This window comes from Danio rerio, chromosome 24, assembly GCF_052040795.2.
Source record: "Danio rerio strain M-AB ecotype USA chromosome 24, GRCz13ab, whole genome shotgun sequence".
Lineage (NCBI taxonomy): Eukaryota > Metazoa > Chordata > Actinopteri > Cypriniformes > Danionidae > Danio > Danio rerio.
In genome coordinates this window covers 11715676-11742787 of record NC_141044.1, presented here as the reverse complement: position 1 = coordinate 11742787, position 27112 = coordinate 11715676, and the positions used below count along the sequence as shown (strand labels likewise).

At 33.8% G+C, this 27112-nt stretch overlaps 3 protein-coding genes across 5 annotated transcripts; 2 read left to right on the top strand and 1 right to left on the bottom strand.

The window, feature by feature from the left end:
- Window positions 1-321: 321 nt before the first annotated feature.
- zfand1 (zinc finger, AN1-type domain 1) lies at window positions 322-4342 on the bottom strand. The gene is given in 8 exon segments (NM_001003651.1): window positions 322-630; window positions 728-883; window positions 968-1089; window positions 3404-3495; window positions 3607-3734; window positions 3862-3901; window positions 4019-4061; window positions 4283-4342. Coding segments are annotated over 8 exon segments (813 nt in total). The 5' UTR covers window positions 4338-4342; the 3' UTR covers window positions 322-453.
- Window positions 4343-11123: 6781 nt separating this feature from the next.
- Window positions 11124-17627, top strand: chmp4c (charged multivesicular body protein 4C). Of its 2 annotated transcripts, NM_001017844.2 has the most exons (5): window positions 11175-11529; window positions 12569-12746; window positions 16156-16264; window positions 16768-16894; window positions 16999-17627. In NM_001017844.2, the coding sequence occupies exons 1-5, from the start codon at window positions 11286-11288 to the stop codon at window positions 17058-17060; spliced, it is 720 nt and encodes a 239-aa protein (NP_001017844.2). In that variant the 5' UTR covers window positions 11175-11285; the 3' UTR covers window positions 17061-17627. The 2 variants fall into 2 exon arrangements, 1 of the variants encoding a protein (NP_001017844.2); XR_015524463.1 differs by lacking the exons at window positions 16156-16264; window positions 16768-16894; window positions 16999-17627 and adding an exon at window positions 14601-14859 and having other exon boundaries at window positions 11124-11529; window positions 12569-13950.
- Window positions 17628-18117: 490 nt separating this feature from the next.
- On the top strand, window positions 18118-24798 carry gimapl (GTPase, IMAP family member like). Of its 2 annotated transcripts, NM_001366027.1 has the most exons (4): window positions 18118-18270; window positions 19338-20117; window positions 21049-21096; window positions 24572-24798. In NM_001366027.1, the coding sequence occupies exons 1-3, from the start codon at window positions 18240-18242 to the stop codon at window positions 21063-21065; spliced, it is 828 nt and encodes a 275-aa protein (NP_001352956.1). In that variant the 5' UTR covers window positions 18118-18239; the 3' UTR covers window positions 21066-21096; window positions 24572-24798. The 2 variants fall into 2 exon arrangements, with proteins under 2 accessions (NP_001352956.1, NP_001352955.1); NM_001366026.1 differs by lacking the exon at window positions 21049-21096.
- Window positions 24799-27112: the final 2314 nt, after the last annotated feature.

Here is a 27112-nt window from a genome sequence, read left to right as displayed (position 1 = left end):
TTTAAATGTCACTTTAAGCTGTATAGAAGTGTTGTGAAAATATGTAGTAAAATTTTATTTACTGTCATCATGGCAAGGATAAAATAAATCAGTTATTTGAAGTTAGTAATTAAAACTATTGTTTAGAAATGTGTTGAAGAAAATCTCTCTGTTAAACAGAAATATTAATATAACAGAGATAAGAAATGTATATATATTTTTAATGAGACTTTTTGTTTTAATTTTGATGTGTATTCATGTCATGTAATTCACATAGTTCATTAAAAGGTGTACTACAATTTTTATGTATTTTTGAACAAATAGATAAAGATGACAACATTGTATCACTGGCCCATTTATTAAAAATAATCAGTATGTCATATGTGAAATATATTTACAATGCACATAAACTGTATGACACAATTTGTATAGGCCACTCTAAATCTTTTTGCAGAATGGTTGTGGGGTTTTCTATCAGTTCAATGGTATATAGGTTGTAACATCATCCAGTCCAGAACTATCGTTATCCAGATATTCCAGAATGACATTGCCTCCATTGTGCAGGGGACACTCTGTGTGGGAGAGCAGTGATTGGAGGCTAGCATCCATCCTGAAGGCTTCGCCTGTCTCAGGATGGCACAGGCGGAGTTTCTGTGTAGAACATGTCAAAATGATGAGTATAAAAGAAATAACAACACATAATTCTACAGAAAATTTTCATTAGTAAATGTATTGCTGTTTGGCTGACCTTAGCAGCGAGCACATTGTTGTTGTTCTTCAAACTGGCCTGAGATGCAGCAAAGTCCACTATTTTCCCGACACTCCATTTCGAACAGAAGAACAAGGGCAAACTAGAGTCTTTAGCATCTTTGGGCAGAAACACCTGGAAATACGTCCGTTCTGCCTACAGAAGGAAAACCTCTGATGTGATATTTGCTCATAAATGTATGGTAAAAAGGCATAATATAATAAAATATAGCTTTGATACCTGAGGCAGGCCTTTATCTCCTGAAGCATGCATTTTAAGCTTCATTAGGGCAACTTTTGCAGCAGTTGCAGCATTTTTTGCTCCTTTTCTACCTTTACTTGGTGGTGCGTTCTTCTTTGATTCTGTTGGAAGTATTGTAAAGATTACTGTTTGGATTTCTTAGAATTTGTTGTCATCACATGCTGTTTAAGATGAGTCTCTACTGCCCTCGTGTGGAACAAAACAGTGTTGAGACAAAACAAATCCAAAAACAATATACACTCACTGGCCACTTTATTAGGTACATCTTACTAGTACAGGGTTGTATCATCATTTGCCTTTAGAACTGCCTTAATCCTTTGTGGAATAGATTCAATAAGGGACTGGAAATATTCCTTAGAGATTTTGGTCCATATTGACATTATAGCATCATGCAGTTGCTGCAGATTTGTTGGATAAACATCCATGATCCGAATGTCCCGTTCCACCACATCCCAAAGGTGCTCTATTGGATTGAAATCTGGTGACTGTGGAGGCCATTTGAGTACAATGGACTCGTTGTCATGTTCAAGAAACCAGTCTGAGATAATTCGCACTTTATGCGCATTATCCTGCTGGAAGTGACCATCAGAAGAGGGGTACACTGTGGTCATAAAGGGATGGTCCACAACAATACTCAGGTAGGCTGTGGGGTTGAAACAATGCTCAATTGGAACAAATGAGCCCAAAATGTGCAAAGAAAATATCCCCCACACCATTACACCACCACCACCACCAGCTTGAACCATTGATACATGGCAGGATGACCCAACACTGATGAGAATTCTAACCCTGAATGTCGCAGCAGGAATCGAGACTCATCAGACCAGCCAATGTTTTTCTAATCTTCTATTGACCAATTTTGGTGAGCCTGTGTAAATTGTAGCCTCGTTTTCCTGTTCTTATCTGACAGGAGTGGCACCCGGTGTGGTCTTCTGCTGCTGTAGCCCATCCTCCTCAAGGTTAGATGTGTTGTGTGTTCAAAAATGCTCCATTGCATACCTTGTTTTTTTTCCTCTGTAAACCCTAGAAATGGTTGTGTGTGAAAATCCCAGTAGATCAGCAGTATATGAAACACTCAGACCAGCCTGTACGTTACCCTTTTCATGTAATTCTCTGACTGCTAATATTGTACTCTGTTGTAAGTGTATTATTTATTGTACCATGTAGACTACCAGACAAATTATTAATGAATAAATTAATAAATCCTCAAAAACTTAATAGGCTCAAAACTTTCTGAACACACAATATTTCTACTTCCATTCCATATATTCGATTTTTGGTTTGCTTGTTTGTTATATAAAAACCTTGAACCACTAAGACATGATGCAGCAATTCAATTTACTTTTATTTTACCTATAATTTTTTAATTTAATTTATAGACTATGCCTATATAAAAACACATGTTGTATCCCACTGCATTTGACTAAACGAGACATATTGTTGCTCATTCTCTAATTGTATTTTTTTTATTTGTATCTACTGTAAGTCAATGGAGATGAAAATGCCCGCCTGCCAAATGATTATATAAAGTTCAAGTCAGAATTATTAGGCCCCTATTGAATTTTTTTTGTCTTTTTTAAATATTTCCCAAATGATGTTTAACAAATTAAGGAAATTTTCACAGTATGTCTGATAATATTTTTCTTCTGGAGAAAGTCTTATTTTTTATTTCAAGTAGAATAAAAGCAGTTTTTATTTTTTTAAAGGCATTTAAGGTCAAAATTATTAGCCCCTTTAAGCTATATTTTTTTCCTGATACAGAACAAACCATCATTATACAATAACTTGCTGATTTACCCTAAAATGCCTAGTTAACGAAATTAACATAGTTAAGCCTTTAAATGTCACTTTAAGCTGTATAGAAGTGTTTTGAAAAATATCTAGTCAAATATTATTTACAGTCATCATGGCAAAGATAAAATAAATCAGTTATTATAAATGAGTTATTAAACCTATTATGTTTAGAAATGTGTTGAAAAATCTGCTCTCCGTTCAACAGAAATTAAGGAAAAAAAATAAACAGGGGTGCTAATAATTCAGGGGGGTTAATATTTCAACTGTACTTTAGACTTCAACTGTAAATGTAAATCATTTCAACTTGAAATGATTGGACCTTATGGTGATCGCGATCGCCTGATTTATGGTTTGAGGTGTCCATCAAGCTGCAAACAGCCTATGGCATGTCGAAGTGAGGTAATCGACCGCACTGCGCTAGGCCAAGTTGACCGTCAGGCCACCGGGAAATGTCCCAATGGCCAGTCCCCCCCTGTTACCTAATAAAGTGGCCGGTGAGTGTACATGTACAATTTAGAAATCAGGTTAAAAACAAGCATCTCCAGTGTATTGCTATGAAACCCTCTGGAAGATCTGACAGTAATTTCCATGTCACAAAATTAAATAAATATAAAAACTGACCCACTATTTTCTGAACCAGCTCTTTTGTTGCAGCCATCCTAGCCTTTGGTTGCTCCAACTTCTCACACTTATGGTCATCCTGATGCCGATGCCTAAAACCAGAGGAAAAAGTAGAAGAGAACAAATGACACTTATTTTATCATGTAAGCCATTTTAAAACATGAAACATAGGGATTTTGAAAATGTTTTGCAAGTTTTTGTACGTCAAGCAGAAGTGTTTTTCACAGTGTGGGCAGATGACAGGCAGCAGTTCTTTCCCTTTGCAGTCCTCAAAGCTGCATGGATATAATGTGCTTGCCCCTGACACAGAAACATCTCTTTTGACAGGCACCTGAAAAAAATAATCCACAGAAAATTATCGGTGTTTTCACTGTTTTAACAATGTACACTGCATTAATAATGTGGATTTAACAGTTTTTTTTTCTTTGAAAAACACGTCAACAGTCTGTTTCACTCACCTCTGGACAAGAATGGGAATCCCGGCTTCTGTGTTCCACACTTGATGGTTTCCATAAAATAAAAGTTGAAGAATCAAATTTGATCATACTCATTAGTGTAGCTAGCTCTCACATTGTCACGATGAGCATCTTCAAATCAACAGAATAAAAAACTTACCAAAACACCCCAGAACAGCTGCTACACACGAATGGTAAAAAATCTGCAAGGAAACATAAAATATGTTACAATTAGGTGTATATATTTTATAAGTAATGAACAGATACTGTTGATTCCTGCTGAATCACTTTACAAAACATCAGTACAATGTCTGTTTTAATAAATAGACAGGATCATTAGATAGATTTAAACGGTGCAAACATCTTTAATTTATTTCACCTATTTTTTTAGCAGTTAACTAACAATAAATAACAAAGAACATACCTTTTTGTTTGCAAGATTTTATTTCGCAATGCTTTCCAATGTCTAGTTCAGCCATGTTTCGATGACGTCATAAATTCAAAATAAAAGTCGCAAAACATTTTTGCAATAACATTTTTTCTTTAGAACAACATGCTTTATTATACTTTGGAAACTTTATAGCGTTAAGAGTGTGTATGGTTATATAAATCAAACTTATTGATTGAATGAATATAATCAAAATCAATAAATTTGCTCAATAATCCATTCTGACCACTAGTCACGCCAAAGTACATTAGTCAAGTATTTTATTTTTTTATTTATTTATTCATTAATTCATTTTCTTTTTGGCTTAGTCCCTTTATTAAACTAGGGTCACCACCACAGAATTAACCGGCAGTTTATCTAGTATATGTTTTACACAGCGGATGCCCTTCCAGCTGCAACCCAACACTGGGAAACATCCATACACAATCGTTCACTTTCATACACTACGAATAATTTAGCTTCAATAATTTAGCTTCCCAATTCACCTATAGAGCACCTGAAGGAAACCCACGCAAAAATGGGGAGAACATGCAAACTCCACACATAAACGCCAAATGACCCAGCGACATTCTTGCTGTGAGGCGATTGTGCTACCCACTGTGCCAACTTGCTGCCCTTTATTTATCTGTTTATTTATTTTTCATTTTATTAAATTTTTTTGTGACAAAGCAATGGAAAGTGACCCCCAATGGGGTACACTGGGGCAATGGGGCACACAAACCTTTAGTCCCAGCCCCAGGGCTTCTGGTTAATGTCATCCCATACAAAATTGCTGCATTTATGATCTGATTTCTTAAAAAAAAGAAAAAAAACAGCGATCTTCACAGCCTGGCTGAGATACAATATAAAGTGGCTATCAGACCAAACAAAAAGTACTGCATTAAATAAGATTTTTTTCCACGCCGTGTCTTTAAAATATGGAAATTAATTTTAACCCAGTATTTTCAGTGGAATTTCTAAGCTAGCCTGCTGCTAATGACAGCGCCTGTGTTTAAATGTTTGAATAACAACCTAATGGATGCTTAAGACTATTTAACTAATTATATTTGAATTACATTACAACATCAATGCTCTAAAAGAAATCTTATGAAATTGAAAATAGTCAAGCTTTCACCGGAAGTACATCATTGGTTGAAAAACACTAGCTGTGTATATAATCCATCATCTTAAAATAGGGAATGGCCATGGTGAAGTAAATAAAAAGCTTTTAATATTGTGAGTGGATTACTCAATTCATGATTTTTGATGTTTTTCGGACCCAAGAAAACATTTTAAGTAGATATACCATTAGATACAATTATACACCTTTCACCAACTCGCCAAGAGCAGATGCCAAGACTTTTCTGTGAATAACGCGTAAATGTACAGTAATCATGTACAGTATAGTAAATCTGAGTATTGATTTAAATAATTAATTATTCATTCGCATAATGCATTGCAAGTGAGGAAGGAGGAAAGGGTTTGTCTCTAAACCCTTGAAACACGCATTAGCTGACTGCAAAATTGCACCTTAATAATTAAATACAGTTTACTACAAGGGAAAAAAGTGGGAGGAAATTAATTATGCAGCTTCAGAAATTCAGACAAAAATGCTGTGTGCTATGGGGGCTGTGGACCTGAGACCTCTGATAAGCAAAACTAGCTTCCCTTTTTTTTCTCTCTTTTTAAATCAGGCTCTAGGTTAAGAAATTCCACTTTTAGACCATAGACTGTACTGTTCTCGCACTAAATTACATTCCTTATGTATCATCTCTATGTATTAAATGCAAGTTCAATGAAGCACTGATAGATGACTGGAGTTGAGAGGTCACATGCACATGATAATGTCAAGAGGAGAGGAGGGATGTTGTTGCTCTCTCTCTCAGCTAAATGTAAAAATCAATTTTTGATGAACATACAGTTGAAGTCAAAATGATTAGCCCTCTGGTGACATTTTGCCAAGTGTTACCTTTATGTACTGTTGGGGATCTTTTCATGTGATTTTGTGTCTTAATTGAGCCATAACATTTTCTGTGTTTCAGCTAGCAGAATGATTTTTGGTGAAAATCTTTGACACATATTTTGAGAAAATGCTTTGAAATAAATTTTTTTTAAAAACTCAACGATACACTCTGGGCAAATTTACTACCCTTTTGTTATAAAAAAAAAAACACTCACATACACAAAATGGCGTATTTTTAATATAAAAAGTAAGTGTGGACTGGATTTTTTTTACCTTTTATCAAAATCTTGGACATGTGAAACAAAATTGTCTTTGATGCATCCCTAATTTGCTGTTGGTGGCTGTTTTTGCCCCATTGACTTCCATTATAACCATATTTTTTATTACAAAACCATGACACCATAATCATGCATTCTTGATTGTTGCTGGTTTTACCTGTGGGAAAGAGGTATAATTTGTCATTTTTACTGTTAATCATCAGTTGGCACCATTAACCCTTTAGATAGGCCTGTGCAAAAAAGCTTATAGTTTCTGGTTTTTATATGAACATTAAGCGAGGTTTATTTATAAACTAATTTCGAGATATTAGCTAATCATTATCTTGCAATCATATGAGCCCTAAGCTACAATAATTAACCACAGTTTTCAGTCCACTTTATCTTACTTTGGAAGAAACCCCCCTTCCTCCCCAATTCTCCTCCTTTACCATTGATCGGGCAGCACGGCGGCCCAGTGGTTAGCACTGTAAGCCCCACAGCAAGAACACTGCCGGCCCTGGTCCTGCCAGGCCAATAGGCGTTTCTGGGAGGAGTTTGTATATTCTCCTGGTGTCCGCCGGGGTTTTCCCCCTAGTTCTCCGGTCTCCTCCCACTATGCAAAGATATACATCATGCATAACAATCAAACACTTGTCTAGCCTTGTTTCTCACGTGTTCCCTTAGCTACCGCAGCCGGGGAGTTCTGAGATCCAATGAGCTCAAGCTCCCCTCTCGCTCTGCGAATGGAAGGGAAGCCCCGGGCTCGAGGATCCCTTGAGCTTGGGGCTCTCTCCCGGGACAGCATGCCAAACAAGCTTTTGATGGATCATCAGCTAAGTGTCAACTCTTGAAAAGCAAATTAAAGCGTGTGTATGTGTGTATGTGTGTATGTGTGTCTGAGTGCGTGAGAGTAACCTTTATGCACTTACCTTGATGTGTCTGAGAAAATCAAAATATACATCTTAGCTCTCAGAACTACATGGAGTAAATAAAAACAAAGACTGTATTTATGCACCATCAAATGTGGTTATAATGGAAGTAAAATGGGCAACAACAGTAAATTAGGGGGAAATAAAATGGAAATTTTAAAATGCATCAAAGCGAATTCTGTTACTAATCATTCACATGTCCAAGACTGTGATAAAAGTTTAAAAAAGCAGTCCACAATTACTTTTTGTCTTGAAAATACGTCATTTTGTGTGTTTTTTCACCAAATCAGTGACATCATTTGTAAACTTGGCAATTAAAGAGTTAAAATCCTGTAATGTTCTAAACAATTTAGCAATTTTGATCAGGACTAAGGTTGTTTAACAGATTTATGCAAAAAAACAAATTGAAAAAATTGAAAAAAATATTTGTTTAATGCACTTTACAGTTAATTCAGTGTGTGTTTTTATCCCAAACATAACAAAAGGGTAGTACATTTGAACAGTGCACAAGGGTTAATGAAGAGAAGATTTTATTTCAACATTCTTAAACAAGATAGTTTTAATAATTAGTTTCTAATAACTTGGTTTCTTTTGTCTTTGCCATGGTGAGAGTTTTTTGTATTGTTCAATTTATTTTGAAGGTATATGCATACCAAGCAATTTAAAGACTTAACCTTTGTTAAGTTGAAGTCAGAATTATAAGCCCTCCTGAATTTTTAGCCCCCCTCTTTATTTTTCCCCCCAATTTCTGTTTACGGAGAGAAGATTTTTTCAACACATTTCTATACATAATAGTTTAACTCATTTCTAATAATTGATTTATTTTATCTTTGTCATGATGACATTAAAAATTATTTATTAGATTTTTTTCAAGACACTTCTATACAGCTTAAAGTGACATTTAAAGGGTCAACTAGGTTAATTAGTTAACTAGGTTAGGGTAATTAGGCAAGTTATTGTATAACGATAGTTTGTTCTGTAGACAACTGAAAAAATATATAGCTTTAAGGGACTAATAATTTTGACCTTAAAATGTTTTTTTTTTTTTTTTACTGCTTTTATTCTAGCCGAAATAAAACAAATAAGACTTTCTCCAGAAGTCAGCATAATATACTTACAGAGAAGAATTTCAATGCATTTGCAGATATAAGTCAAGTAGCAAGAGAAAGATTGTGAGTACCTAGAAAATGTTGAAAATTATATGGTAATCGAGCACTTCCATCTTTATGTGTCAGCAACAGATATCCATTAGGTAGACTATAGGCCTACTCTATACCAGATCATTTGTTCTATCTTTTGCTGGGATAAAGATGAAGTTAGTTCACCATGACCCTCAAGATACAATATATGTTGAAAGGTTTGTGGTTTCAGCACGCATCTAACTGAAGAAAACAATAACTCATGCAAATATCAACGTAGGGAAAGAACATTTTGTACCATGAACTGTCAGTTAAGTAGGATAACTGTAAGGTCAAATATCAATATGAAGAAAATACAACATATTTTGCATAATTTGAAGACAAAGACAAAGAGGAGATAATATTTAAATAGCATGAGTATGTGAGTTACAGGGAGAAATAGGAAATATAAATAAAATTTTACAAATTTGCAAATGCAATAAAATCATTATTATTTTATTCTCTTTAAAATTATCTTCAATTGTTTACCTATTGCAGACTGCTTCCAAGCGTTTGTATTTAGATACACTGTAAAAAATAACAAAATAGAAGAGTTATTATGTTACTTTAACGTAATTTGGAAATTTAATCAGGTTCGAGCTTTTTTAAATTTTAATTTTAACTTAATGTTTTAAGTTGATACAAGTTAAAAGGACTTGAAAAGTTAAATGCATTCAACTTAAAAATGTATGTAAGCAACATATTTTTTACAGTATATGTGACTTGCTTCTGTCCCAACTTTTATCTTCGTCTTTGTTTATTTCTATACCTCTTTTACAATGTAGATTGTGTCAAAGCAGCTTAGAAGTTGTAGTAAATTGAAATTGAAGTCCATCGATTTGCAGCTCTACAAGTCCCAAACTAAGCAAGCTAGTGGCAACAGTGGCAAGGAACAAACTTCACTAACTGACGGAGGTGAAGGAAAATACCTTGAGAGAAACCAGACTTAGTTGTTCTTTGTATTGCAGTCATCAAAATAAAAAAAAAATCAAACACAGTTAAGATGATCAGTAAAATGCTGAAAATATTTTCTTTCTATATTTGTTGATTGAATACAAGAATTAACATAATACAATTTTTTGATTTCTCTGCAACATCCCAGGTTTTTTGGAATTGGACTTGTGTGATAAAGATAATCATAAAACCATAAGGACAGCTTAGATTATTTTCTGGATAATAGTTGAGAAAAGATAATGATAAATGAAAAAGAAAAAGTGTACCATTAGAAGGTAGATGAACTCTGGATCCACCACTTCCACTTTAAAGGTTCACTTCAGGGCCTGGGTACATAAAGTTTGTTAATTAATTTATTTTTTGCTATACGAAATGTGTGAAAGTTCTTACCCACATATTTAACATTTAAATTAGGGGAGATTACATTGACAATGTGAATGCATCATATACAGGGAGGTTTTTCTAAAGATTTCCTAAAAAATAAGAAACAAGCTGTTAAATTTGCATTTAAAATTAGAGGAGCTTGACGGGAACTTGAAAATAACAAACCAATAACAGCAGAGATGTTATACATTGTAAAAAAAAATTATTTTAAATTTTCGGTAAATTTCTGTAATTTAACGTCTGTTATTTTAGTTTTTTTTTTATTCCAGTACCCCAGCTACCGGAAGAAAAACAACATAAAATAACAGAATTTTACCGAAAATTTAAATTCAAGGTAATTTCTGTAATGTAACGCCTGTTATTTTACGTTAAATTTTTTAAGCAAAATTTCCCAGCTGTCGGGAAAAAAAAAAACGTAAAATAACGGAGTTACAGCATTAGATCAGCAGAATCTGCTGTGTATTCTGCAAGAAATAAACCTACATCTCTTAATAAAACAATAAGTGATTACTTTCAATAAATAAATAAATAAACCCTCATCCACAGAGTCACACACATACAATTAAAATATTACAAAAGAAAAACTAATTAAAATAAATAAATACACACAATATAACAATAAAATATATATATTTTTAATAAAATAATAAAAGAAAATGATGTTACTATGATATTCCAACAAAACATATAAGGAAAGCATGATTCTTTGAATATCTCTGTTCAATATTTAACAATGTTTTTTTTTTATATCATTCTTTATCAAAAGAAGATAGTTTAAGATTCTAAAAAAGAGGATAGGAGGGATTTTGTTTGTGAATATTTACCATTTAAAATAGTAAACGAAATTGTAGTCTGTTCCATGATTTTATTATTATTATTGTAATTAAAAATGAAATATTATGAGAATTTGTATTAACTATGTTAATTAATATGTTAATTAATAAGGTGTAACCAAAATTGCTTGGAAATTGGACACATCTAAAAATAGATGTGTCTCCTTTGCTTGTTTGCAAAAAGAACATGAGCTATCATTGTAAAAGTATTTTACCTGTCGTATCTGACCAATAAGAGAAAGCTTTCGGCACTATTACCCCGCCCATTGTTTGACGTCGGCTCCATTCTGAAAAGGCGTGTCTTCAGCAACATTAATGTGGTGCAATTTACGTGAGCAGTGCGCACAGGTGTTGAATTTCAGGAAGAGGTTGGGTTATGTTGTTTTGAATTGAGTCGAATCTGAAAAGCAAACTGTCAAGAATTGCCACGTTCTCTTGGGATCCTAGCTTTATATTTTAAACAAGTCGGTTCCTGATCTGTAATTTCAAGCCTATCTTAAAAATGAGTAAAATTTCTAAAATGTTTAAGGTGAGCTCTTCAAGCTCATCCAGCTCCAGGTCCAGTTCTAGCTCTGGATCCAGTTCTAAATCTAAGCACCGGTCTCGGTCCGGTCCATCGCCGCAGGAGGCCATCAACAGACTGAGAGAGACGGAGGCGATGTTAACTAAAAAACAGGAATACCTGGAGAGCAGAATCGAGCAGGAAATCGTGATCGCCAAGAAGAATGGCACCAAAAACAAAAGAGGTAGGCTGCCAATGACATCTTCGCATTTAAAGTTGATCAATTTAAACATCCTGTTAATACTTTAAACATCCTGATAAAGAGAAGCTTTCTTTAATTAAAGTTTTTTTTTTAAATACAGTGCTTATATATTTATATTTATAAAATTACAAAAAAATCTTATTCATATTTCTAAATCCTGTTCTTCACTGACACATTATGCATAGCCCTTACAAAACTTTTATAAGGTTGTAATAAAGTTTGTTTTCAGAGTAAATAGCATAAATAGCTGTGTACGTCTTAAATAACTCTTTACATTTATGTGGTTCGTGTTTTATGAGGGATATCATACAAACCGTTGGATAAAGGAATAGTAAAACAAAATCTCCAACACCTTTTATTTACCCTTACTATAATCGACTAAATCTTTGTTACATAATATGCATTTGAAAGCATCATCATTTACATCGTGAAAGTATAACAACACCCAAGTGAAACATGTCAGTGAAACATGACTTTTGTTTATGCAGAGTGACGCCCTGTTGCACCTGAAACATGCAGTTCATCTGGACACTCCTCATTTACAGTTGTCTCTTTGTGCGTTTACATGAGCATGTGGTTTACTCCCAGATGCATGAACTTCTTATAGCTTTTTTTGGACTTCTGTTGTTTTTTTATGTGGTACTTCGTTTATTTTGTGTGTGTGTGTGTGTGTGTGTGTGTGTGTGTGTGTGTGTGTGTGTGTGTGTGTGTGTGTGTGTTCAAAATTTACGAAAGCAAGTTGTTTTACATATAAACTATTCTTTCTTTCCACATAATTTCTTGTTATCTTGTTAACATGCAACGACAACTTTGTTTCATGTTGTCATTTGCTCTATTTCTTATATCGTTAAATATATAGTTTATATTCCCTAAACATAGGCACATATTTAAAAATCTACATAACATGCAAGTGTTTAATATGATTAACAATAGTAAATGATATACATATAATGTTTGAAATGTATGTTTTATTAATATCTTATTGAAATGATAATAAACAGTAACTTTTTTTTATCCTCAGCCGCACTTCAAGCTCTTAAGAGGAAGAAACGTTTTGAGCAGCAACTGACCCAGATTGATGGGACACTGTCAACTATTGAGTTCCAGCGAGAGTCCCTTGAGAATGCCACCACAAACACAGAAGTCCTGAAGAACATGGGATACGCCGCTAAAGCTATCAAAGGCGTTCATGAGAAAATGTGCGTATTGTAATTGCTGTTCTTTATGCTATTGTTATTTTGTGTAATGACTATGAACACAAACAGATAAATAACTGTTGCTTACAGAAGCTTTATACACACTGAAATTTAATCAACACCAAATCAACACTCCTGAAGCCAAGATTGGTGTGTAGAAAAAAAATCAGTATGTCAAAGTGTGAAATAAACAAGTAATCCCGCACATTATTGATACGTGCTGAACAATTTATTAAATACATTTAATTTAATAAATCATTCAGCAAGTATTTGTAGTATGCAGGATTACTTGTTTTCTCTACATATTAAAATTTACTAATGAATTGAAGGGTCATGCATCCATGAACCAAATTTATTTACATAAACGAAAAATTAAATTCTAAAAAAAATTTTTTTTTTTTTTTTGTTAACTGAAACCAAACAAAAAATTCGCAATAAATAAACTAATAATAGAAAATAATAATAAGCAATAAATAATACATATTTTCAGATTTATTAAAGTGCTCATTCTGTGGCGCACAATCTTAATCTGCTGTGACTGTTTATAGAAGGACCTGTAGATGCACTTTTACAACCAAACACATCAGCCAAGCATAAGATTATATACAGTAACATCTTTTCTATATAAACATAAAACTTGTTCTAATTTTTCTTCAGTTTCTTCAAAAAATGTAAACGAGGCATGTTTTACTACATATGTGAACTTTAATATGCCGTTTGTCTTTATTCTTCGTTAATTAATTAATTTTTTACATCTATTTGTAAAAGTTGCATTTGTGTGATTTAGGGTTGAGTTTCTGTTCATGTTCTAAGAGTTTTGCACATGGGTTAATGTAATCTGTGCAAACATTAAGCTTTGTTAAGAGTTGACACTGAACATGTTATGTTAACTCAATTACGAGAACTAAAACTGAAACAAATATATATAGTTGAAGTCAGAATTATTAGCGCCCCTGAATTATTAGCCCCCATTTTTTATTTTTGGTTAATTCCGACTAAAATAAAAGCAGTTTTTAATTTTTTTAAAACCCTTTTAAGGTCAAAACTATTATCCCCTTTGAGCTATTTTTTTCGATAGTCTACAGAACAAACCATCGTTGTACAATAACTTGACTAATTACCCTAACCTGCCTAGTTAACCTATTTAACCTAGTTAAGCCTTTAGATGTCACTTTAGGCTGTATAGAAGTGTCATGAAAAATATCTAGTAAAATATTGTTTACTGTCATCATAGCAAAGATAAAACAAATCAGTTAATAGAAATGAGTTATTAATGCTATTATGTTTAAAAATGTGTTGAAAAAAAAAAATCTTCTCTCCGGTAAACAGAAATTGGGGAAAAAATAAACAGGGGGGCTAATAATTCTGACTTCAACTGTATATGCTTTGTTCACCAAAGTCCTCTCTTCAGCCCTGTCAGGTCCCGGTGCATGTTTACTATGGGCAGTAAAATGCTTGTGTGTCCCACTGCTGACTCTATTGGCAATACGTCATACTGCCCATAGTAAACGCGAACCCTGACGAGGAAGGAACAACATTGGCAAACAAAGTCATAATATGCACATCAGCCACTTCAGCATTAATGTTTGCCCTCAAAGGGCAAGTCAGACTTTATAAATTTTACTACTCCTTTACATATTGTTAAATTATTGTCTCTTCATTACATTATAACAGTAACAAAATAATACATGGATTTTATATGTGTACAGTTGCAATCAGAATTATTAAACCCCCTAAATTATTTGCCCCCATGTTTATTTTCCCCCCAATTTCTGTTTAACAGGGATTTTTTTCTAAACATAATAGTTTTAATAACTCATTAATAACTGATTTATTTTATCTTTGCCATGATGACAGTAAATAATATTTGACTGCATATTTTTCAAGACACTTCTAGACAGCTTAGTGACATTTAATGGCTTAACTAGATTAATTAGATTAACTAAAGAGGTTAGAGTAATTAGGCAAGTTATTGTATAACAATGGTTTGTTCTGTAGACTATCAAAAAATGTAGCCTAAAGGGGCTAATCATTTTTTTTTTTGATTATATGTTTTTATTTAGCTTTTTCAAGAATTAACAATACAGAACATCAAAACAAAGCAGCAATCATACTCAATAAAAAATTAAAATAAAAATAAATAAAAAGGGAGGAGATACAGTTTAAACCAGTGGAAAAAAACTGTTTTAATTTAATTAATATAATTAAAAAATGGATTCCAAATCTGATTAAATACTTTATCCTTCCTTTATACTTCCTCTCAAAGAATATGTGATCTTCTCTAGGGGTATGCAGTTGCAAACTTCTGAGATCTACAGTCCAATCGGTACATCAATGTCTGTTTTCCATTTTAAAGCAATGTATTTTAGGGGCTAATAATTTTGGCCTTAAAATGTTTTTTAAAAATTTTAAACTGCTTTTATTCTAGCTGAAATAAAACAAATAAGACCGTAAACTGTAAATAAATATAACATCCCTGGGTTATTTTAACTTTAGGTTAAGAAATCCACTTTTCTCCATCAAGAGACACAAGTCATTGTCTCTTCAAAATTCGGTTACATTTGAGAAAAGCAAAACCATGGAAAAGCAACCATGCTCAAAATTATATGCAAAACAAACATGCATTGATATACATCAATGTACTGACTCCAGTTGAAAATCTTGAACGCTCGATTGAAGATAATTTTGCACATTCATTGCAAATGCGTTGTGTAATTCACATTTTTTTGCCACCCAGTAAGTACTAATCACATGAATACTTAAATTCAGATTTTGTGTGATTCATATGCTCTTACGGGGCCAAATAAAATTCAGCAGGCAGGACTTGGGCCCCGGCCTTGCATTTGCTCTAAAACATCTTAATTTGTGTTCTGAACATGACCAAAGGTCTCAGAGAATTGAAATGACATAAGGGTGAATAAATACTAACAGATGTTTTACTATTAGTTGAAGTAACCCTTGAATTATTCGTGACCAAACACATTGCATTTCTGACAAAGTGCTTAAGTCTCTGTGATTGCGTTCAATATGGATCAAAATAGAATGTTATTATTATTATTATTACTCCACAAATTAACCTTACAAGTTATTTTTGATGCAGAATAAAAATACAGTGACTGTGAAGTATTTTGTGGATTGAATTGTAGAGGTCATGGGATGTATGGATAATTGTAATGGAAAATTTTCAAAGTTCATTTATGGTAAGCTTCGATGGTTTTAACACTGTCAGACTGATTTAAAACTGTCTGAATCATAGGATACTGTCATGATGTTGTCTCTCCGATATTCTTTGCAGTTGACCAGCTCAGCTGTGGGAAATCTTACAAATGCTGAAAGGAGGGCTGTTTAAAACAGTCATCTAATTGCTACAGTTGCAAACAGTTGTCATTCATTCTGCCTCTATCATTTACAGAGATTTGGATAAGATTGACTCCCTCATGCAGGACATTACCGAACAACAGGAAGTAGCTCAGGAGATCAGTGATGCCATCTCACAACCTTTCGGTGACCAGTTTGATGAGGTGAATACTATGAATTAAAGGAATTAATTGCACGTTTTAGTTGGTAGTGAAATTAGTTTTTTACTTTTTAAAGTGATAGTTCACCACAAATGAAATTTTTCTCACTGTTTACTCACACTCAAATGATTTAAAGCTTTTTATGAATTTATTTCTGCTTTATTAATCATTTTAGTCATTAATATTTAAAATTTTGAATTATCTTAAACATAATCTTTTTTGTTTATTTTTACTGATGTATTTCCATCCATCCATCCATCCATCCATCTTTCTATCTATCTATCTATCTATCTATCTATCTATCTATCTATCTATCTATCTATCTATCTATCTATCTATCTATCTATCTATCTATCTATCTATCTATCTATCTATCTATCTATCTATCTATCTATCTATCTATCTATCTATTCATCCACATATACACACACACACACCCACCCACTCACATTTCTACCTACCCACCCCCACCTACCTATATTTCTACCTACCTTTCTATCTATCAGGATGAGTTGTTGGCAGAACTGGCCGAGTTGGAACAGGAGGACTTGGAAGAAAGTATGAAGAGCATGGGCAGATTACCAAGCGCACCAACCCACAAACTGCCCAGCACAAGACCAAGCCACAGGGCAAGTAAGTATGCAAATACACCTACACATTCAATCTATACACAATGAGTTCATATTTTATTATTCACTCTGCGCTTTAACTAAATGTCTGTTATTTTACTCTTCTAGCCTCAAAGAAGAGAGTGGAGGATGATCATGATATGAAGAGGTTGGCTTCCTGGGCATCATAAACAACCGTACACACAAACTCAATCTTACCTGAAGCTTACTTGCACTCGTAGCTCTGCTGTTTATCCTGCCAGTAATTTGTTAAATAGTAAGATGTTTTTGAAAGAAAAAATAGAAACATTTGTGAAGGGAAACATTTGTATACAAAATAATTACTTTGTGGTGGTCTTGAAGATTAAGGATTACCTTGCTTTGTGTAAATAGTATTGTTTTATGTGAAGGATATTAAAATTTAATTTTTTTTTAATTAAATGTAAATGTAGAATACTGGGGTTTGGGTGAAAATTAAACTCATGAAATGTGAAAAAAGTGGTTTTACGTTTATGTTTTGACACATTTGCTATTACAGTACTTCAGTGTTTGCTACATGATTTTGTGAGACTAGTGACTTTTGCTTTCTAGATGGGTTTTGGCTTTTGAGTACAATGCATTTTGATTTTTCAAATTACTTTATCTTAATACTTGTATTGTATCAAAAGTACAAAGATATTCAGCATATATTCAACATATTGCTTTTTTTGAGTTTGGGATTTTTGCTTAAACTTAAAAAGTGGCTTTTTAAATGTATATTGTGTGTGTCTTAATTATGGTTTGGACATATACAGCTCAGTTTAGCTAAACCCTCCAGTTCACCTTGGCATAATAATGTTGTGAGCTCACGAGCCACCCCCAATGACTCAGACTCGGTTCTTTTGAATCATTTGTTCATCCAGTAATTACGTCATCAAATGGTCGCCTAAAAGTTCAACTACGTTGTCCAAATCATTGTTTATAATGTCTTTATTATGAATAATGTTTATGTAGTGGTACTTAAGTACATTAATCAGTTAATCAACAGTCAATATCCTAAAATTACAAAGAAAAGTGAATATTTAAAACCTATTATAGCAATTTGTTTTTATTGAAAGTATGTACTTATAAATATATTACAATAAGCAATAAGTATAAAGGCTTACTGTGATATTTAAAGTTAACTGCAACGTCTCAGTCAGACCGTTTTTTCGAGAACCTCACTGACCGGCTCAAAAGATTCAGTAAAAAGATCCGACTCAAAAGAATAGTTCTCGAATCAAGACATCTCCCGCCCGCCTTTGCTGCCGAAGCAAGCAGGAAATCGTGTTTTTTTTCCTCTCCCGGATTACTATGCGACACGCGTTTTAAGTTACAAACACGGAATCGTCATGAGTTCAAATAGATCACCAAATACAGCCGGTAAGTTGTTTATATACGTATACTGTTAATAAACAGTTGATTCATGTTTTATAACGCAGCAGTTGTACTTAAGTTTGGCTTTGTGCGCATTACTTTAGCCGGCTAGTGTACAGTACGTCGGGTGATTGTGACACGTCTCAATGTTTCCGTAGCTTATTCAGACAGGTATGACGTTCACAGGTGAGCTTAAGTAACAACAGATCCTCTCATATTATCAAAAACACACATCCAAGAGTTATTAATTATTAAGCAACATATGACGAGAATATTTACAGTCGCTGATGTAAAACAATGCATCCTCGTTTATAGTGTTCTAGTTGTTATAGTGAAAACCTTATTGTGTACAAATATAAAAGTATTTATAGTTTTTAAATAGGTTTATTAATGATAAAGTTTTTTACTGAATAAAACACAAGCTACTGTTTATTAATAATTTTGCTTGGGAATTTAGGTAAATACAAATCGGGGGAAATCGGATTGTTCATCTATTCTAGAAAGGAGTAGGAGGAAATGGATGTCATAAGACCAAATTTCAGATTAAGACACTCTGTGCTTTTAGACTTTACATCATTGGGAAAATATTATCACTGACAATGTTTTGCTTGACCTATATGTCTCCATAATGGAATAAAGGCATTGTATTCTTTCAATATATTATTTAACACCATAGGTATAAGTGTATGTAACGTTACCAGCACAGTTATCCAAAAGATTTTTGTTTGTTTTTTGTTTGGCAGATATGTATTATCAAAACATAAGATTCCATAAAAATACCACAAACAGTTATGCAATGGTATTAACACATCAAATCAATACGTTATAATAATATATGTAGAAATATTAATGGAATATATTGGAATTCAACAAATAAGTGAATAAATTGAAACTGTTATAGCTATGTCACAACACATAAAATACTAAGTAACAATTAAAAGTAATGTAACAGCATAATATATACATGTTCATATGCCATATCATTAAGCATTACATATCTTTCTTTTACCAATGCATCAATTGCCAGATTATTGTTAGACCCCCAAAAATAATAATGTCTTGGACCCTTACAGCTGATGACCGACTTGACCCTGAGGAAGATAAACAATTGGCAGCAGCCACCCGTGAGGCTAACCGTCTCCCAGAGCTCCGTCTGATCCTGCTTGGCTGGAGATGGCCAGGTAAAAGCCTGACTGGCAATACTATTCTGGGCCGTGAAGAGTTTCGTCTGGAACGAGCAGCTGAATTCTGTGTGAAACGTGAAACCGAGATCGATTTGCGCCAAGTAACGGTAGTAGACACTCCTGGCTGGTTCTCAGCCCAGACCACACCAGCAGACTATCAGCAGGAGATGGTACGAAGCGTTAGCATGTTGCAACCTGGACCCCACGCATTCCTGCTGGTCATACCAGTGGGCATGTTCACCGAAACGGACCGCGCTCGTATAGAAGAGAACTTGGCTTTGTTTGGTGAGGACGTGTGGAAGCACACCTTGGTGGTGTTCACCTGGGCTGAGATTTTGAAGGACAGGTCTATAGAAAGGCATATACGAAGAGAAGGTCGTGACCTTCAGTGGGTGCTGGACAAATGTAAGAAGAGATATCATGTGATCAATAACTATATTTTTGGTGAGCACCCACAGCTGCCTCAGCTGATGGAGAAGGTTGAGAAGATTGTAGCTGAAGAGGGCGGCTGCTTCATCCTCAAGCAAGACGAAATAAAAACACAAAATCAACTTCAAAGTCTAAATCTAAATTCCAATTCTGTGAAGGAGAACAGGGAACTTGGGGCTAGACCAAAACAGAATGGATCCTGCAACTCACTGCGGTCAATGGATGTGGATCCTCCACAAAGTGAGTTAAGATATGATATGATATGACATGATATAGTAATGATGTCATCATTTACTCACACTCAGGGGCGGATTTAAACAATAAGCAAGGAAAGCGGCTGCTTAGGACCCCAGGAAATCTGGGGGCCCCCAATAAATATCTAGAAGAGGGATCATTAAACTTGTTCCTGGAGGTCCGGTGTCCTGCAGATTTTAGCTACAACCCTAATCAAATACACCTGGACAAGCTAATCAAGGTCTTACTAGGTATACGTGAAACACCCAGGCAGGTGTGTTGAGGCAAGATGGAGCTAAACCCTGCAGGGCACCGGACCTCCAGGAGCAAGATTGGTGACCCCTGATCTAGAAGTATAAACTTTATATAACATCGTTTTCTATAATATTTTGTATGGTGAGAGTTAAACAAATTAAATTTTAATGAATTAACTATTATTTCATATACAATCAAGTATAATATTATTATAATAATGTAATGTTATGTAATAATAATAATAATAATATTAAATAATAAAAAATCCATCATGGAGCAGTCAATTTATATAAAAAAAATATGTATTTATCTTTTTAGTAGTAATCTAATCTTTAAAAATGCACAAATTACATTAAATTAAAATTAAGAAAAGAAGATTGAGTGATATAAAAAACAGCAATATAAATTAAAATTAAAAAAAAAGTAGAAAGGGTGCATTTCAGAACCTGAACCCCATGGCTGGAATTGTTTAGGGACCCAAAATCACTAAATCCGCCCCTGCTCACACTAGTTTCAAACCTTTATGAGTTTCTTTATTCTGTTAAACACAAAAAAAAGTTATTTTGAAAAACATTAGAAACCTGTAATCATTGACTTCCATTGCATTTGTTTGTCCTACTATGTAAGTCAATGGTTACAGGTGTTCAGCTTTCTTCAAATGATCTTCTTTTGTGTTCAACAGAAGAAAGAAACTCATAAAAGTTTGGAACCACTTAAGGGTGAACAAATTGTGAGTATTTGTTTTATTTTTGGTTGAACTATACCTTTAAATCTGATTTATTTTTTGCACAACAGTGTTACACACTGCACAAAGAGACAAGAACGTAATTCACATACATAGTGAAAAAATGCTAAGTGTTTTTGTTTTACATGGACACTACTAGTATATGTCTTAGCATATATAATACACAATAGCTTTTACAGCACTGTCCAGTTTAATTGTATTTCTCTGAGTATAATTCATTTTCTTTCTGAATAATTCATTTTCCTGGTATCCTTTGGTTCTCTTTGAGTTTCCATTTCATATCATACTGTGAGGGTGTGGATGTGTAAGGAATTTCACCTCTGAACAGAAACATGAAATAATGTTATTTGTAATATTTTTATATGATAGCTTCCTTTAATTTGGCTAATCAGTACTTTTTTCTGTCAACAGTTTCATTGAGCTTAAATTAGTAATAAAGTGTTTATATTAGTTACACAATATTTTTATCTAGAAAATATATATTTAAAAAACATTATTTCAATGAATAAAATCACATTAAATACTAAATAAAAATGTACATTAGTAACAGCTGTAGCATTCAAATTCACAACATACATTTTACATTAAACAATTACAAAAATTCATAATTTAAGAATTTATGAAACATTGTGAACAACAAATTTTCATACACTATAAGTCAGGAAAATATATTTAACTTTTGCTTAATTGTGTGAAAAATTAATATGCAATAAATGTAATACTAAATATAATGCACTCTAATGTAATATTTTCTCATTGACTGGCTTGGTCAATGGCCATTTCTGTGTGGAGTTTGCATGTTTTCCCCATGTTCGTGTGGGTTTTGTCCCACAGTCCAAAGATATATGCTATGGGTGAACTAAATAAGCTAAATTGGCCGTATAAGTTCTTCCTAGTACTGGGTTGTGGCTTGAAGGGCATCCACTGCGTAAAACATATTCTGGATAAGTTGGCGATTTATTGCACTGTGGAGACCCCTGATGAATAAAGGGATTAAGCTGAAGGAAAATGAATGAAGAAAAAAGTTAATTATATTATTAAGTTGATAAGGATTGATTAAAAACTTGTACCGATATTGTAACTCTCTGATATATAGAATGTGTAGAAATATGTAGAATTCATCAGAAAAAACTTTAATGAGATGCAGTATAGTGCAAAAATTATGCATTTTTTGTAATTTATCAAACAGTCATTGGAGTATTAGCAGCAGATTTATCTACTGACACTGCTCCACCTATCAACATTCTCATGACTATAAGAACCTTTTGCAAGTGCATGTCAACAATGCTCTAACCATAACCTTATGGTCTACTAATACTTTTATCAAAATAAATTGCAGTGTAACTTATAGACAACAGTATGTGTTAACATGTCCATCAAAATAGATAGCAAAATCAAATCATTATGTTTACCAGGGCTGTGCTATTTATATATATATATATATATATATATATATATATATATATATATATATATATATATATATATATATATATATATATACAACAGTTCTGTTCTGGTTCAACGCACACCTCCCACCAGTGCCAATATACAGCCATATCGCACTGCTACCCGTGTGATATTACTCATATATATATATATATATATATATATATATATATATATATATATATATATATATATATATAGTTGAAGTCAGAATTATTAGCCATTATTTGCTCCCCAGTTTATGTTTATTTCCAATTTCTGTTTAACGGAGTGAAAATTTTTTCAACACATTTCTAAATATAATAGTTTTAATAACTCATTTATAATAACTGATCTATTTTATCTTTGCCATGATGACAGCTAATAATAATCTACTAGATATATTTCAAGACACTTCTATACAGCCTAAAGTCACATTTAAAGGCTTAACTAGGTTTGTTAGGTTACCTAGGTAGGTTAGGGTAATTAGGCAAGTTATTGTATAATGATGGTTTGTTCTGTAGACTAGTGAAAAAAATTGCTTAAAGGGGCTAATAATTTTGAGCTTAAAAGGGTTTTAAAAAATTTAAAACTGCTTTTTTCTAGTTGAAATAAAACAAAGAAGACTTTCTCCAAAAGAAAAAAAACATTATCAGATATAAAATAATTATCAGGGGGCTATATATATATGGACAAATCAAAAGGTGTGTCATTTCATATTATGCGCTTTTATTTACTTTGTGGAGTCACAAAATACATTGCTTAAAGTAATACTTTTTTATAAATTATATGAGCATGATATTACATGCCATTACAGTAATGCAGACAGAAACATGAATAACAGCAGCATGAGAAAGTTGCAATCCTGAAAGCACAATGTTTACATCTTGCATTTTATTTAGCAATATTTTTTATGTTGGACGTGTAATCATTTGTTTTATATTTTGTAAAGGTTTATTTTTCAACTTTTTGATCAAACATTTTCCCTGAAGTTCTACAAAAAGTGAAAAATTTAGGATCACATAGGAATGAGTACATTTCCAAGTATATACTTTGAATTGTAAAAAAGGAACTGTCCTTTACATCTGGTCAATATGTACTGTATACATATGAGATCATGAACAGTGGTGCGAAAAAGTTTTGCCCCTTTCTGAGTTCTTTTTTTTTTTTTTTTTGCATGTTTCACACACTTTTAATGTCAAAGATAACACAAGTAAACACATCATGCAAGGATTTTGTTATTGATGGAAAACAAAACCCAAAAGTATATAGGCCTGTTTAAAAAAGTGATTGCCCCCTAAACCTAATAACTGCTTGGGCCACAACTGCAAATAAGCATTTTCGATAATTTCAAAGTCTGATAAAGCGATGTGGAGGAATTTTGGCCCACTCATCCTTGCAGAATGCTTGTAATTCAGCCACATTGGAAGGTTTCCGAGCATAAACTGCCTTTTTAAGGTCATTCTACAGCAATGCATAGCTCTGTGTGCTCTGCACTGTTTAGCTTTAACCATCACTCACACCTGCTTAATAGTCTCTAGTAGCCTTGAACATCTTGATAAGTTGGATCAGCTGTTCGATTAGGATTGGACCAAAACTGTGCAGAGCTGAGGCCCTCCAAGAATCCAGTTTGAGACCTATGTTCTACACCAATCTCGGTCCTAGAAGGCCAGTGCTCCTGCAGGGTTTAGCTCTAACTTGCCTCAACACACCAGCTTGGATGTTTCAGGTGTTCAAGTGTGTTTGATTAGGGTTGGAGCTAAAATCTGCAGGACACCGGCCCTCCAGGAACAAGTTTGGTGACCCCTGTTCTACAGCATCTCAATTGGATTCAGTTCAGGACATTGACTAGGCCAGTCATGCAAACATATGAAAAACATGCAAAGACAACTTTTACATGACTGTATATCATGGTATAAGACTTTTTACATATTGCTCAGCTAGAGTGTACATTGTTAAAAACAGTTTCATAATGAAAATCTTTCTGCTTTGCATTTGTATAACATATTTTCTTGTTTTCTTATCTCTGCAGATTTGGTTGAAGAAGTGAGTGACTAACGCTGTGTGAACCGATCCAGTGCTGCTGCACTCATTACCTCAATTCCATTCGCACTTAATTGTGTCTAAATTATTATTCCCATATACAGTTTAAGTCAAAATTATTCGCCCTCCAGTGAATCATTTTTCTTTTTCAAATATTTTCCAAATGGTGTTTAACAGAGCAAGGAATTTTTTTCACAGTATTTTCTATATTATTTTACCCTCTGGAGAAAGTCTTATTTGATCAATTTCGGCTAGATTAAAAACATTCATTCATTCATTTTCTTTTCGGCTTAGTCCCTTTAATAATTCACGGTCACAGTGGAATCAACTGCCAACTAATCCAGCACGTTTTTACGCAGCGGATGGAATTCCAGCCGCAACCCATCCTTGGGAAACATCCAGACACACTTATACTCTACAGACAATTTAGCCTACCCAATTCACCTTTACAGCATGTTTTTGGACTGTGGGAGAAACCGGAGCACCCGGAGGAAACCCACACAAACGCAGGGAGAACATGCAAACTCCACACAGAAACGCCAACTGACCAAGCCGAGGCTCGAACCAGCGACCTTCTTGCTGTGAGGCAACAACACTACCTACTGCGCCACTGTGTTGCTGATTAAAAACTACTAAGGTCAATTGTCTACAGTAAAATCCACTCTTATACAACGATTGCCTAAATACAATAACTTGCCTAGTTAACCTAATTAACCCAGTTAAGCCTTTAAATGTCACTTCAAGCTGAATACTATTTTTTTAAATATATCTAGTAAAATTTTATGCACCATACCATCAAAGATGAAATAAATTAATTATTAGTTATATAAATTATTTAATAGAACTATTATTGTTAGAAATGTGTTGAAAAATATTGGGCCCTATCATACACCCGACACAATAAGGCGCAAGACGTGTTCGTCCCGTGTTGCTATTTTCAGACCAACGCAACCTTTATTCTCCCATTTTCGGCCACGTTGTTTAAATAGCCAATCTATTCGTGCCACTTTGTGGACTCATAGGTGTTTCGGTCTATAAAAGAGCTGTGTTAAGGCGCATTGTTGGCGCATAGCTACAACTACAAGTTGTAGGTCTTACAGAAGGCAAATGTCCCTTTTTGACCTTATTCTTCATGTACCATCAGGCACGGCCATTTGAATCTCTTTGGCGCGTAGCTATTTTGAGGAACTAATAGACTAGAACTAATTGAGGAAGCAATAGACCAGCTGAAAGCAGGTCCAATGTCCAGCGCAGAGCATGTTAGTTGTGCGCCTCACTTACACATTGCTTAAAACACGCTGGATGCACAGCAAGACAGAAATATCTTTACATATAAAAAAAGAATTAAAGGATTAAAATATTTCAAAAGATGTTACTTTCTACATAAATATAAAAACAATACCTCCATGCCTTCTTCATCTCGAGGTGCTTTTTTTACTTTATTCATGACAACTTGCTTGCTATGCTATTATTATTAGCAGTATTATTTATTATGTGCATATTTATATTTTATATCAAAAGCAAGCTTAGATTTGTCCACTTGTCAGGTTTTGGATCATATGGGGCATTACATGTCTGTTTGGATATAACTAAATTTTTTGACCACACTTGGTTAATATTGTTCATGTATTCCTTTGCTGGAAATTAAAACTGAATTTAGAAATAGTTTTACAACAAATCTTTGCGCTTAACAAACAAAATACTTACGTAGACTAATGGATGTCTGTGCATAGGCTGAAACACCGTTTTCGTATCCACAAAAGAGAGAAAGTAAAAGTACAGGCCGATTGGAGCAGGCTTATTCTTTATCCTCGTGCTGCAGATGATCTGTTTAACTGTTTTCTCGCTAGTGAAGCATTCAGTTTTTCCACTTACAAAGTCCACCATGTAAATAGCAAATGCACCATAGGTGCAACTGACTCTTAAAGGGAATGGGAGATGCGACTTTGGTTGATTCTCAAAACACACCCATAACTCATTAAGAGAGTAAGCTCAACCCTGTTAGACCATGCGCTGCGGCGCAGAGCATAATTTTCCATCCTTAAAATAGCAAAAGTGGGTTGGGACACGCCTTTGTGCCCTGCTCTTTAGACTTTGCTCCTAGATCATTAGAAATAGAGTCCATTATTTTTGTTAGAAATTGGCGAAAAAATATATTGAGGGGCTAATAATTTACGGGGAGCTAATAATTTTGACTTCAGCTATATCTATAAACCAGTCCAGACAACTTCAAGTTGTAGGGCTAACAGAAGGCAAATGTCCCTTTTTGACCTTATTCTTCATGTACCATCAGGCACGGCCATTTGAATCTCTTTGGCTCGACACTTCCAGTCTCATTCACTTCCTTTCATTTTTAGACGTTAAAACAGTATGTTATGGTACTTGATGTTGCAAACTGATATTTTCTAATTATATTATTCTGGCTTGTTTGCATTGTGTGTATAGTCATGGACACTTTTGTTTGTATCTCCCATATACAACTGAATTAGAGGTTCTAAATCAATCCCCAAAAACGAGCGCACTTCCGCAT

Coding starts and splice junctions, on each gene's coding strand:
- chmp4c (NM_001017844.2), top strand. CDS start 11,286: ATGAGTAAAATTTCTAAAATGTTTAAGGTGAGCTCTTCAAGCTCATCC. Junction 11,530..12,568: donor TGGCACCAAAAACAAAAGAG/GTAGGCTGCCAA, acceptor TTTTATCCTCAG/CCGCACTTCAAGCTCTTAAG. Junction 12,747..16,155: donor AAAGGCGTTCATGAGAAAAT/GTGCGTATTGTA, acceptor TATCATTTACAG/AGATTTGGATAAGATTGACT.
- gimapl (NM_001366026.1), top strand. CDS start 18,240: ATGAGTTCAAATAGATCACCAAATACAGCCG. Junction 18,271..19,337: donor TAGATCACCAAATACAGCCG/GTAAGTTGTTTA, acceptor GGACCCTTACAG/CTGATGACCGACTTGACCCT. Junction 20,118..24,571: donor GGATGTGGATCCTCCACAAA/GTGAGTTAAGAT, acceptor TTATCTCTGCAG/ATTTGGTTGAAGAAGTGAGT.